General features: G+C 40.3%; 1 protein-coding gene across 1 annotated transcript in view; it reads right to left on the reverse strand.

The window, feature by feature from the left end:
• UBE2J1 (ubiquitin-conjugating enzyme E2, J1) overlaps nt 1-3305 on the reverse strand; it is a 16838-nt gene extending 13533 nt beyond the window's left edge. The window contains exons 1-3 of the mRNA XM_010189929.1: nt 3235-3305; nt 1436-1567; nt 719-803 (exon numbers count right to left, since the gene is read on the reverse strand). Of these exons, the coding sequence (XP_010188231.1) occupies nt 719-803; nt 1436-1567; nt 3235-3294 (277 nt within the window). The 5' untranslated portion in view covers nt 3295-3305. The remainder of the gene's footprint in view (nt 1-718; nt 804-1435; nt 1568-3234) is intronic.
• Nucleotides 3306-14213: the final 10908 nt, after the last annotated feature.

A 14213-nucleotide genomic window follows, 5' to 3' on the forward strand; every position in this document is an offset into this window, starting at 1 on the left:
AAACTCCTAAGATCTTATCCACATATTTTAAAAGTGCAACTGATATCCAAAGAAATAACTGGTGTACTGTACTCGGTAAAACTAAATAATACAAACACAGAAATATTGCCTTGGGTGAACTGTGCCAAGTCTCAGTTTCAGTGATAATGAAACTTTTAAAAAGGCAGAAAGCACTCAGTTATTCTGAACTCAGACCACACCGTCTTTCCTCTTGAGTGTTCACGAGTACAGTAACAGAATTAAAAGCTGACCGCACTCCACTCTATCAATATTCAAGCTGGTTTAGTGTTTATACAAAAGCAGAGCAAAGTAATAGGATTTAAAAGTATTTTTGTAAGAACAGTTAAAAAGAAAAACCACAAAACAAAACCAAAGAACATTATAAGTAGTCTGAGAATTCTTAATGCTTGTGCATCCGAATAAATAAGAGCTTAACATCACTCCTCAGTTTCTCAACTCTTTCACTCTGCATTTATTTAATACCATTCCCAAATCCTCCTATGTCACTCCTTTCCAGCTGGTTGGCTGCTGCTATTGCTCCCCAGGAATATTTTACATTTACTTAAATGACTTTACATTTCTCAAATTCTCCCATACTTTTACTCCCTCAAAATGTGTCTCCTTTTCCACTATAAACATTCTTTGTAATATTTTTTTTTCCAGTTTAAAGATCTCATTGCTTGATGGGGGTAACATTTTCCAAGTAATTATTACTTACTACTCCATGAAGGCTGCCATGTTTCAGGATGATGCCCTGAGATGCTTAAACAAATTTTCTTCCCCACTTCAAACCTGCCGTTGGCCTTCAGAGAAAGAAGGTTAGAATAAAACACGTTGAAAGTTAACTGGTACAAGTTGTAAAAATCACCATCAAACAAAACTTATATACAAAAAATACTTTATAATATTACTGCCAACCCCACAAAATTGGCATTCAGCTTTCTAAACAAAGAAGTCTGCCATCTGCATGAAGAAACCCTTAACTGGTACCTCGCGTGTCCCGGTGTGACATCGTGGCTTGCCTGTTACTCCCATAACCCACACACCACGTGTAGAGAGCCTGAAAAGCCACAGCTCTACGAAAATATGCACAAAAGTGGGCTTTAGCCCCACACCATAGGTCTGCCTTCCTACACGTGACCAATGTCTCCAACAGAGACCCAGAGGGCCCACACAGAGAGCAGAACATCAGACGATCACATCAGCAATGCAAGTACTCCTAGGGGAAACTTCCATTTACCAGGTGCAAAGCTTCATTTAATTACAGAATCCCAAAGTCACCTCGGAAAACCTCCGGTCTTAAATTGGCAGCATTAACTGCACTATGCCACCTTTCCTTCAAAAATAACATTACCTCAAATGCCAAGAGTCTCTCTCTCAGACTCCTAAGGTTAAATTGATCACATAAAAAGGAAAAACTAGTAAACATGCTTACCGTCAGTAAAATAATGCTGGGTGGTTTCATGGGATATTCAGGTGGCAGTACTATTCGCCCGTGATAAATCCCTCCATCAAAATCTGAATCTGGAGGGCCTCTAACAGTAAAGTGCCATTCAAAAAGATTATCCTAAAAAGACCCCACCAAAGGGAGAAGACAAAAAAAAAAAGAAACAAAGAGAAATAGACAAGTAAACACCATTTTCTTGAACAAGGACAGGTTAAACAAACAGTGAACAGCAGAAGTTTTAAAAAGTCAAAATCAAACGGAGAGCAAGACAACCAACAAAGTACTAAGATTCTGGTTAAAAGCATAAAATATAAGTTTCCAGTAACTTTCTTACACAACAGCTTTGTTGAAGCCCTCAAATTTATTACTCAAGCTCGCCACTCTAGTTGTATCAATTATAAGAAGAGTTTTATTACCCATCAGGTGGAAAACAGTCAACTAAGGCAAAACTGCCTTTGTCCCAGTGCATAATAATTTCTAGAGAACTGATAAGAAATAACATTAATGACAGCCGCCCCAAAACCCCTTCCATGCCCAAGGCAACACAGAGACTCAACTCACATCACAGAGAATTCCCATCCTCTTTTGCTTCTCCGTAAACAACTCTGAAACAGTAACTGTGCCTCACTGCACAACAGACACACTTTAACCTTTGGAACATTATTTTATTGGACATACAAATAACTTCTCTTTAAGCATTATTTCTTTGGGGTTCTGTGTTTGGCTTTATGTATCAGATCTCATGATGCTCACAACACCCTGAATACTCCCAACCAGAACAAGTCCTGCTGTTAGGACAGGAGCCCAAACGAGGCCTGCACTGACCAAGACCTCTGAACTCGCACTGAATACAGGAATCACAGGGCTGTGACTGGCTACTTAGTTACTTCCCATCCTTGAAACACTTCTAACCATCAGCATTTCCAGCATTTCCCATCATCTGCTGCTGTTCTCTTCCCAGCGAGTCACTGTTCTAACCCAGAAATAAGACCTTCAGCTAAGTTACAAGTAATAACATGAATTAAACTTTACATTTCACCACAAGAAGGGGAAATAGAAGGTACAGACAAAAACTAGTCATCAGTAAGGTATATTTTATAGAACCTAGGAACATGCTATTTCCTGTAAGCATGTTAAGCGTGGTAGGCATTTCTGTGAACAGATGAGTCAAAATCCCAAACTGAACACCACAGAACACTGCCTTTTTTATTATTCCAGCAAATTCAAGAGTTTAAGTTTCCCATCACCAGAATTTCACCCTCCTCTTAGCCCAAAAACTTATCTGGTTGTTTAGATTTTAAGATGCTACTGCTTAAGTGGAATCTAAGTATTCTCTATTATAGTGCATCCCAAATTGCAGCCATCTATGTTTTTCACAGGTTTTTCGTATGCAAAATCAGGAACCCTCACGGATCACCTAGGTTCAAGTGTTCTGCTCAGCAGCTCAGCAAACTAAGTCAGATTTCAGATTTGGGTGTAAAAAGCTTCACGTAAACATAGTCTCAGGAAGCAGGAGGGGGAATAAGCACATTAATACCTGTGTGATAAAATTACTCCAGTGCAATGTAAAACAGATGATGTACTTTCACTAACAATCTGGAACTACAATACCATTTAAGTGGAATTGCGCTGTTGATTTTCATCGTAGAAAAAAAGAACTGAATCCACTTTAAAAGTCTGCTAGTATCTAAATATGTACCCTTTAAATACATATGCATATAGAGAACTTCAAGTATCTATTACACAGCCTAATTTACAAGCTTTTGCAAACATATAGAGAAACAAACCTCCAAAGGCTGTGCATGATAATGATCTGTGGGATCCTTCAGTTCTGCAGCCTCTTTCATCAAACGTTTGACAGCTGAAAAAGAGGAAGTGTAGGACATGAAAATAAAGAAAAACATCATTATGCATTGCAGACAAAGATACACAGACATCTCTTGAAGGGCTCCTTTCAGCTATCTAATCTTTTTTGACACATCCCAGCTTCTTCACTGGAGTTAATAATATAAGACACTGTATAAATTAATCATGCTGAATAAATCTTAAATGAGTTACACGAACACAAAGCTATGAAAAATACGTTGCACGGTCACAGAGTTTCTTAACACTGAACACCGGCACTAAAGTAGTTTTACATTATTAATTACACCAAAGACAAGAGAAAAAAAAGGTGTCATTAATGGAGTCTCAGACTTCAAATACAAGATGTACAAGACTAATAGCCTCAATATTTTATCATAAAAGACATCCTATCCTGACACCTCCTGTGATTATTACATGACTACTCCCTTACTTACTCCAAAGGGGGTCACAATACAATTTGAGAGAAACCAACACACCAGTAAGCAGTATGACGAGATGAAGTTTTATACCAGATTTGAAATGCATATGCCCAGCCAGAAAAAGTAACCCAGGGTCTTTGTAACTTGAGCGCACATGTAGTAAGTATAATACACGCAGGTGTTTTCCTATCCTAAATTCAGGAGAGTTATTAGTTACCCTCTCCAATCTTCTACTTCAGAACCATCTGTATTTTCTGTATCTCCTTTTTCTGCTCCTTTTAGAAAGTTCTGTTATATCACTTGTCCTGCCAGGTGCCCTCATGCACATCACACATTAATGCCTAATAAAAACCTCAGCCAAACTGACGAGCAGACTAAACCCAAGAACTACAGACAAGAAATTCAAGGATTCTACCTCATGAAGAAGAAGTTAGGCAGAAAATCCTTACTCCCTCCTACTCACTGGAAAAAGTGCAAATACCAGTTACCACTAAGCAATTATATGGGAACAGGACCCCTTAATCCATCTTCCACATTCAGTTCAAACCATGGATGTCCCTCCCACTCCTGTAATTATCTAAGTACAAAGAAGGAGTACCCAAATCTACCCAAATTCCCTTTCACCATAGCTTCATGCTCCACTCTAAGTGAGCCACAGCTCCTCAGTTCACAAAGCCTGGCATCACCAGCTGACTGGAGGCTGTGTATGTGCTCAGCGTCCTGGGCTTTACTTGCTTTCATGACGCTGTGAGGGAGGCTGCTCCCAATTTCCCACAGAGGCATTTTGATTTTCATCTACTGTGAAAAGTCCTTTTCCTCCTTTGTACTTCTTGACAGCTATACACAACAGCCCAAAGTTTCAGAATGTCACTTCTTGCAACCCAAAAAGCAAACAGACTGTGCAGGAATTTGCTGCTGCCAGTTGTCCCAATTCTGCCACTGCCAGGGGGAGGTGTCCAGAAAACACCTCACAGAGCCCACGGGGTCACAGGCAGCAGCGTCCAGGGGCTCTGCTGGAAAACAATTGCCTCTTTCATCTGCATTAACGTTTACCAGTTCATTAGCAAGAACTAATTAGAAAACCAGCTGGGACCAGACAAGGCTTCAGACCCGGCACTGTTTCACAGTCCACAGGCCTGGACACTTCCCTTCAGAAGGAGAGTGGCATGCACCAGGATGAGCTAATTCAGGAGTGAGCACCCCATGGAGCAAAAGGGTAACCATGAGAAAACTGAGAACGTATCTAACGAAGCCTAATGAAGACAGAACAGTCGTGGACAAGGTAAACAACTCCATTACTGAGATTTCCCAGACAAGGGACTCAGACAGAAAAGAAATACAGCCCACCTATATGAGCATCATGTAACCCACGTTAACTGAGGGAAAGCTATTAAAGAAAAAGAAAAAAACTTCAAGACCATTCTACAAAAGCCTACCGACACTCAGAGAGGTTTATACCCAGACTATTAGCCTAAAACTGGGTGCAGGATCTCTGGCACTGCACATCAGCACTTTGGATTTGTCCTGAAAGGAACAGCCTTTTCATCACTGTAGCTCCAAGGCTGTCCCATGGGTGCCAGCAGCAGGCAGAGACCAAGGGTTTGCATTGAGAAGTAACCAAGACAGCAGCCATGGGAGGACAGCAAGCAGGTGGGCTCCTGTCAAGCAGAATTTAAAACAGAAGCAGTACAAAGCATGGGTTTTATCATAGTTTTGTATTTAATTAACAGCGACAGTGATACTGCATATTTCCATAGTATTACTTTATTATCAAGAAGTCAGACCACAAATATTTTAAGAAGCCAGCATAAAATACACTGAAACAACACAAAATAATATTCTACTCAAAGCATGCAAAATATATAATTTAGCTTTTGTAAACCACAGAGATAATCTGCTTATAAGAAGTTTTCACCATTAAGCAACCTAGGGTATCTTAAGAAGCCCACATACACAAAGAAAGACTGAAAAGCAGCAGCATACATATATATATATATATATACACATACACACACACACACACACACACATATATATGTATATGTGAAGGATGGCTGAGAGAGTTGGGGTGGTTCAGCCTGCAGAAGAGAGGGCTCCAGGAAGATCTTACTGTGGCCTTTCAATACTTACAAGGGGCTTATAAGAAAGACAGAGAATTTTTACAACAGCCTGTAGTGACAGGCCAAGGAGCAATGGTTTTAAACTGGAAGAGGGTAGATTTAGACTAGGTATTAGGAAGAAATTCTTTACTGTGAAGGTGGTGAGACACTGGCACAGGTTGCCCTGGGAAGTTGTGGATGCCCCCTCCCTGGCAGTGTTCAAGGCCAGGTCGGACAGGGCTTTGGGCAACCTCCTCTAGCAGAAAATGTCTCTGGCCACGGCAGAGGTTGGACTATGTGATCTTTGAAGGTTCCTCCCAACCCAAACCATTCTGTGGTTCTATTTTCACACTGAAAAACACCAACTGCAAAAATCAGCCTGGATCAATAAAGGTTCATTCTGAGAAGGTGTGATCCAGTGAAGAAAGCATTAAGCTGTTTCTTCATTAAGCACAGCTGCAGCATTCCTGATGACAGTCCCTCCTTTGGCTACTGAACATGGCCATGGAAGAAACAAACATAATTCACAAAGTCTGCCTGCAACAAGTATGACATTCTTTCATATTCAAACTTCATTAAAAGAGTTTTGATGCAAAACTTGGTATTTCAACCCACTTAAAATCACACTGAGTCATCTGATTAAACACTTGGCAATGGCAATTCTGAAAAATGAGAATGGCTTGGGCCCATTCAAAAAGAATTGCAAACAGTCAAACAAGTCAGAAAGGATCACTAATTCAGCCAAACAAAAAAATCAAATGAAGACATTCAATTTGTCAGAGACAGGTATTAGAGACAAAATTATCGAGGTATTTTTTAATATGGCATGACTGTCAGCATGAAAATTAACCATACTTTCACAGGTACACTCAGCAATAATTTATCATAATATTCAGTGAAATTAAATACTGAGGAAATTTAAGTTTCTGGGCTAACTCTGGAGAGTGAAGGAGAGTTCCTACCCCAGCAGGAAGCACGGAAGCTCTTCACTGCTCTGGGGAGGAAAGGAAAGAGCGGGTGCTGTGGGCCAGAGGCTCTGCCTGACAAACATTAAACTTACCCAATTTTTCTGAAAAGCAAAACATGGACCCTAAAAATTTGAGAATCAAATTTAAGGCCACCAGCTTGTCTTAGGATTGAGTGGCAGTGGAATAACAGAATTAATGACCAAAATGTGTGTAATATATGCATAGATGATTTGTAGATTTATTTCTGTCAAAAACCGTGTCCTGGTCAAATCCTACTTCTTAACAACGAAGCTTATTACCTTAAGCTATCCTGAAATTGCTGTTCAATGTAACTGCTTCTCTTGGATGTATCTTGAACTCACATTTAAGTACTTCCGCTATCACACCCGACTAGACCAGTCTGCACCTTGTGCCTGGGGAAACCCTTCTGTACACAGAAATGCAAGTCACCAGTCTTCACAAATGTCAGTATTACTGCTTCAAGACACGGGATTCGAACATCGGTGATGTTCTCTTAGTAAAATACAATGCCTTGTTTTTTAAAAAAACTGTTATTGTGAAAATAAAAATAGTCTTAAAATGAAGCAATCATATTTAGTCTTACAGAGCTCTGTTTAGTTACTAGTCTTCTGTATTTAATAAGGAAGGATTTCAGTCCATTTTCACATTATCAGTGAACAGTACACGTGGCAATGAAATGAACTGACCAAGGTTCTATTAATGCAAATACAACACACAACAGGATTTATTTCAGCATAACACAGCTGCATACCTTTTGCCCACTGGAAGTTCCGAAAACTCAGCTACAAGTTCCAACTCCCTCCAACACTCAAAACCCAAAAACCCAGACACTGTCAGGAGCTTCCTGAAGATCTGCCACAGCTTATCTACAAAAGGTACTCGGGTACAGGAGCTCTACAGGAGGAACAGACCCAGGTGAGGGGAGGTGGGCGATACTGGGGTCAAACCCAAGTTAGGAAGCACAGGGAGAGCAAGGTCCCAGTTCTGCAATGCTCAGCCCCCTGTAGTTCACCACATGAAGGAAAGCATTACATGGCCACAAAGATGACTGCAGGATCATCAGCAAAAACTCATGTTTAAGTGTTCAGGGCTGCATTTGACAAGATCTTCCTCATTCCATTCTACCAATTTCAGTTCTTCTGCTTGAAAAAGAAAGTACATAATAAACAAAGGAACCCAGAACAGCTGGCACAAAGCTAGAGGTCTCCTAATCTTTCAAGTTGACTTATCTGATCTGGAAAAAAAAAGAATAAAACAGTCTGACAGCTTTTACTGCTTTCTACTTTTTATTTTCTAATGGCTGCTACTTTTTTTTCCATTTTAAATAATATTTAGAGATCTCATCAGGAGAAATACAGAAAAAGTAATCGGTAACCAACCCTGGCTGTTGACCAAGACAGCATAGGTAAAGATACAATTCACTTATTGAACTGAATCCAGGTGTTCGAATGAATTGAATTATTAAAACTCTTTACCAAGTTTCTCTGGGATAAAGAGTTTTATAACTACTCAGCCCACTTAACCTATTAGTAAACTATACATCATCTTTCCTGTTTGTCTATTAATGATGCTATTATCTACTATTAGAAAAATATTAGACAATAATATTAGAAAAATGAAAAAAACTTAAACCACACAATTTGAGACAGGAATCAAGGCCCTTCAATTAGATGATGTGTAACGCCATGGATGTCATTTTCAGCAAAGTTCTTTTAAATGCAGCCAGCTTTGTTCCCCCTCCCCCCACCCCACCCCACTCAATACCCACCCACTGAGACAAGAGCACCTGACCCACGGCTGGTGTAACCACCAAGCGATTGTGGAGCTCTCAGTGGACAGTGTCACCCACTGAATCACCACCACCAGTGCCCACAGCAGCCCAAAGCACCTGGGAACCCATGCATCCAAGTTGCCTGTATTCACATTCAAAAGAAAATCCCATTTACTAAAGGGAAGTTTAGACTTCACATCAGAGGAGAAATAACAGTGACTCACAGTTAACAGCTTGACTGCCCAAAGACTGGATTGTGCAATAAGAAAATGAGTCCAAATTGAATTTGTCTGTGAAGTACATAGGACCTCTCGCAAGATGAGAGTGCTCAATGAGCTTTGACATTTTAAGTAAAAACATCACTTTAAATGGTGCAGTCACTAAAGCGTGCTAGAAAACATACTTAAAGCAAGAGTCATACTGGACAGGCTATCTAGGAAATACTTTTATAAGAGCTCCTTAAGATGGATTAATATGGCTGAGAGGAGACCTCATCACCACCTACAACTACCTCAAGGGAGGTTGTAGAGAGGTGGGTGCTGGTCTTTTCTCCCAGGTGATGGAGGATAGAACAAGGAGAAATGGCACCAAGCTGTGCCAAGGGAGGTTCAGGTTAGAGATAAGGAAGAAGTTCTTTACTGAGAGGGTTGTCAGAGGCTGGAACAGGCTGCCCAGGGAGGTGGTGGAGTCACCATCCCTGGATGTATTTAAAGAGCGGGTAGATGAGGTACTTAAGGATATGGTTTAGTGGGTAGACAGGAACGGTTGAACATGATGATCTCGGAGGGCTTTTCCAACCGAGCGATTCTGTGATTCTGTGGATAATTATATTTTCTAAGTAGTGTTGTACTCTCTAGAGAACAATTTATGAAATTTAAACATACAAAGACTAACAGGTTCACAGCAACCTGCACAGTCACTAGGTAACTGCGTCACCTACTACATTATGGGTGTGATTTTCCTGGACATCTTAACACCTGTGAATGATAAGTGATCATTAGCAAATTAAAAACAATAAATGAGGAAAAAAATGCAGGGCCTGAGACAAAAAAGTACCCCAAGAGATAAATTATAGTGCTTTTGCAGTGGCAAATGTTTTCCATTCTAGAAATAAAATCAAGTTACCACACTTTCAAGTGAGCTCCCCATTACTAATGCTCTTTTCTGCCTCTGCATTCCTGATATTTAGTCATTTTGTCCCCATCTTCCTTAACCCTCCTGAGTTCATGTATGTCTTTAGCTAGATTTTTTAGTTTCTGTATATATTTTTGTATATCAAAGATGTGACTATATTTTCATAAAAATTTGCAAAGCAGTTTACAGTCTCTCAATTTTGAATCAAACCCACATTTAAAGTTTCACTGGGACTGCAACTGATCTTTCCTCATTAAAAAGCTCATGTCCCAGACACATCCATCTGAAATTATATCCCTGGAAGAGAGATGAAACCTGCAGTTGGGCAAGTCCTTAAACCACTGTTGAGGAGACCATACTCTGGGTTTTTTTAATGCACTTTTCCAAAGCATTCCCTGCTGCCTCTGTCCACGATGGGATAGCAGACTACACAAATCTTCGTTCTGACAACTCCGCAACAGAAGTATGAAGAACCAGGCATACTTGCAGCAGAACAAAGCTCATTTACATGCAAAGATTGCCAGATTTTCAGTCTTCTGTATCTAGAAAGCCAGCAGCAGAAGTATCCCATAATGCTAATGATATTTCCCAGACCACCTCATCAAACCTACATCCTCCAGTGCTAGAGCAATGGGCAAAATAAAGAATTAGCACTTCAGTCTCAGATGAACAGCATCACCATTTTAAAGTCATCTCTACCTGAAACCTACTACAGCTTCAACATTCTTCTCAACACCGTAACCTGTGGAACACTATTTCTCTATACAAGAGAAATCCCACTTCCCTGTCTAAATAAAAGGAAATGGCAACAATGAAATCACTCATCATTCACTGCCTCTGTGACGTTCTCCACGAGCCAAGTTCCCATTTTAGGTTGGTCTCACAATCTCAGTGCTTTATGTTTCCTATGCATCCAAGGTGCAAAAGCACCATCCCTGGACAGCAAATACAGGACACACATCCATGTCCCCCTCCACTTGCTCTCCCCAGCCTCTCGGTGCCCTCGCCGGCCAAATTCTAGATGAGGAGGTCTGCTGAAAACAAAGAAAAAAACCCACCCAAAAGAAAATAAAAACGCAGTGTTTGCAGGCTCTATATGAGTCACTCTAAGTAGCTGCTCATAATTCTTCAAGCGTGTCTGTGCTAATACCTGCTCAGAAGACTGGTAACATCCTGCATGAAAGGGGGAGGTCGTCACTACGAAAACAATGACTGCCAGATTCGGTGTCTGATCTTGCAGCAGGCTAAGGGTCACAGCTCTTAGGAAAAAAAAAAAAAAAGTAAAGAGATTATTCCAAGTAGCTGTCTTATAAATTTCAGAAAATAGGGATGTTCCTGAGGCATGAAGAGGATGAAGTCTGTGCTTTAGCCAGCTGAGCTTTAATATTGACGGGAGAGGTTTATCAGCCATATGGTCGCAGGCTGATATACATTGACTAATCCATTTTAAAATCCCAAGACAGAAAATAGCTTGCCCTTTTATAAGTGCCAAAAATAGACATAAAAATATGAAGCAACTGCTTAAAAGGCTTTGTCTGATTGAGGCAATACAAAGATGCCTGAAGTGTAGAGTGTGAAATCTCTTCCAAAATTAATGGCCTTTTGGGGAAGAAATAAAAACCTCACATTCACAGATGGTATGAGGAGACAGCTTCAGGTGAATGCCCCCAAACCTCCTTGCCCTTATGGAGGGTAAGGAGTCAGCAGCAGCTTAGCACAGCCCACTCATGTGAAGTGGCCAGGCCTATGTTAAAGTGAGAGCTGTCAGAGCACTGCTGCGCTGCCTCTCATTGGCAGAGACACAACCTGCACGGGAACAACTCGTTTTCGTGTTGTGGACGGTCACCGTCTTTTAGATATGTCAGGATGAATGAACATCAGCTGGAGAAACTGGGAAAAGGAAAAAGATTAATATATTGACTCACAGCAATTACTAGCAGGACAAAGCTGTGCAATACTGATGCCTATGTGGTCTAAATGAAAGCACACAAAAGGAAAGACACTAGATAGCCCAACTGATCCTCATCCATCAGTCTGGTCTAGCACACCTACTCACAGAAGAGAGAGCCATGTATAACCATAGAAGAACTTCAGCTCCTGTGTCTTGGTTTTGTTGGGACAGAACCACAGAATCAATTTCCTGTTCAGGATTACATTTCTGAGAGGACTACAGTGTTTGATTTAGTGAAAAAAAAAGTTGGTAAGACACTTCTGGCTTAGTTTTAGCGGGACACAGTTAATTTTCTTCACAGTAGCTAGTATGAGACTTTGTTTTGGACTTGTGTTGAGAACAGTATGATAACACACCCGTGTCTTGGTTGTTGCCAGGTAATGCTTACATTAAGTCAAGGACTGACTGTTTTTTTCAGTTTTCAGGACAGATGATCCAAGCTGACCAAGAGAAAATATTCCATACCATAAACATCACACTCACTATAAACCTGGGAGTTTGCTGGGGATGTCTCTCTTCCCTCAATGGTCACCATCCCTGGAGGGTCTCGCTCATCATTCAGTTCCTGAGGCTTACCCCTTTGCTCTCACTGACCATCGTGTTTTCACTGGTTTTATTATAATTGTTTCTATTTTAATCACAATTAATGTTGTCATTATTATTATTTCAGTGTCGTTTATTTCAGTCTGTAAACTGTTCCTATCTCAACGACTTTTCCTACCTCTCTCCTCCAACTCTCTTCCCCAAACCACCAGGTGAAGCGGAAAAGTTAGCAAGCGTCTGCATGGTGTTTAGATGCTTGCCAGGTTAAACCATGACATCCCATCAAAGCCCTACAGCAGAATTTGGCTCAAAAGGCAGATCAATAAAAGCATGTTTCTTTTCACAAAAATTTCCTTTAAAATGTGTTTTCTTCTACAATATTTCAGATAAAGCCTAAAATAACATTAAAACAACTTACACTAAAAGTGTAAGTCGTATGTTCTCTCTTTAAAGCTACTGAGCAGACAGAAGTCACCATCTGCAACCAGAGTTTACTCAAATCCAGAAGCAGACTTTAAGAGGAGAAGCCTCTTGTGCAGGTACAAAATGATTACTTTTTTTCCCACGCTGTCTCAAGATAGCACATTCCAAATCCCCAAAGCTGACCATGACCTAAAAGTTGGCAGCTCGGTCCTTCCTCTGTTCAAGTCAGAGCAACAAGAACAGGCACAAGGGCAGCTACTACTTTTAATGCCTTAGAGGGCTCAGTTACCAAAATAATCCCTTCAGCCCACAGGTGACACAACCATTTGAAATAGGAAACATGGTGGATTAGTTTTTATCTACTTCAGTACATTTACATTTATTAAAACCATCTTAATACTAGAACACTCTACATTTCAATCTTAAGCCTTCAGCTGAACAGCAAGCGTAAGATACCATCATTAAACTCACAAGTCACAGTAACAAGATAGGACACTGTAAGACATACACAAAAATACTAAATAATTGCATACGCTTTTCTACTTGGTTAGCAAGAGAAGTGCCAAACTAAAGGCAACGGCTATACATAACTACAGTCAACTCATTTTGATGGACAGCAACTGTTGAAAAGACAGTATTTATCTTAAATAGTTTTTGTATTTATTCAATACCCTTTTGCCCATTTTTAATGAAGGATTTCATGCATATTAAGTGACTACTGAAATGAGTGTTTTAAGTAATATCAGAGAGATTTAAGAAGTTCTTCAAATAATTCATAGGCTTTCAGCATCCATATGGAAAAAATAGTTTAATACCTTAGTATGCTATAAAGCACGTTTAATTTGGGGAAGCAATATTGACCCACTGTATGAATCATTCATCTTTGCCAAGGTAGGTTCATTTTGCTATGGAACTCCACAGGTGCTGAAAATCAATTCCACTAAAGTTAATTTTCTCTTGAAAACAGGGGGAACTACTAATAACAGAGGGGAAGAACATTTCTAAATTAAACCACAAGTATTTGTCCTCTCCACCCAGATCTCAAGAGCACATCACCACTATTTCCAATGATGTGGCAAACCATAGCTAGTGACCATGTTCACATGGCCCTGTAAGTTGACATGTGCAACGTATCCAGCATACTTTCCTAAAAGTATTTTTAAGAACTATATCTTCCCGATATTTTAAAAATATAATGGGTACGTCACTTGCTTTGTGATGCATTACTGAAAGATAAGAAGGAACTTGGGTGTGAGGGTAAGGAACACGATTTAGCAACAGACACATCATCCTTGAGGCATGTTTTGTAAATAAGCCTGTCATTTACATTTATAAGGTACAAGTCATCATAATGTTAAGTTTCTCCTCACTTCCCCTACTGGTGATAGCATGGCAGGAAAAAGCCACTATCCATCATAATAATATGAAGCTGGTGACACCTACTTCCCAAAACCCAATTAGGGGAAAGCAGGGGCAGGACAGTGACTGACACACAAACCCAACCAGCCCTCGCAAGCTGTGGAAGAGGCTTTGCTTCAGCAGCGACAGGCCTCCTCCTGCTGCCGCTCGTG

The sequence above is a fragment of the Mesitornis unicolor genome, unplaced genomic scaffold (genome assembly GCF_000695765.1).
Source record: "Mesitornis unicolor isolate BGI_N332 unplaced genomic scaffold, ASM69576v1 scaffold6898, whole genome shotgun sequence".
Taxonomy (NCBI): Eukaryota; Metazoa; Chordata; class Aves; order Mesitornithiformes; family Mesitornithidae; genus Mesitornis; species Mesitornis unicolor.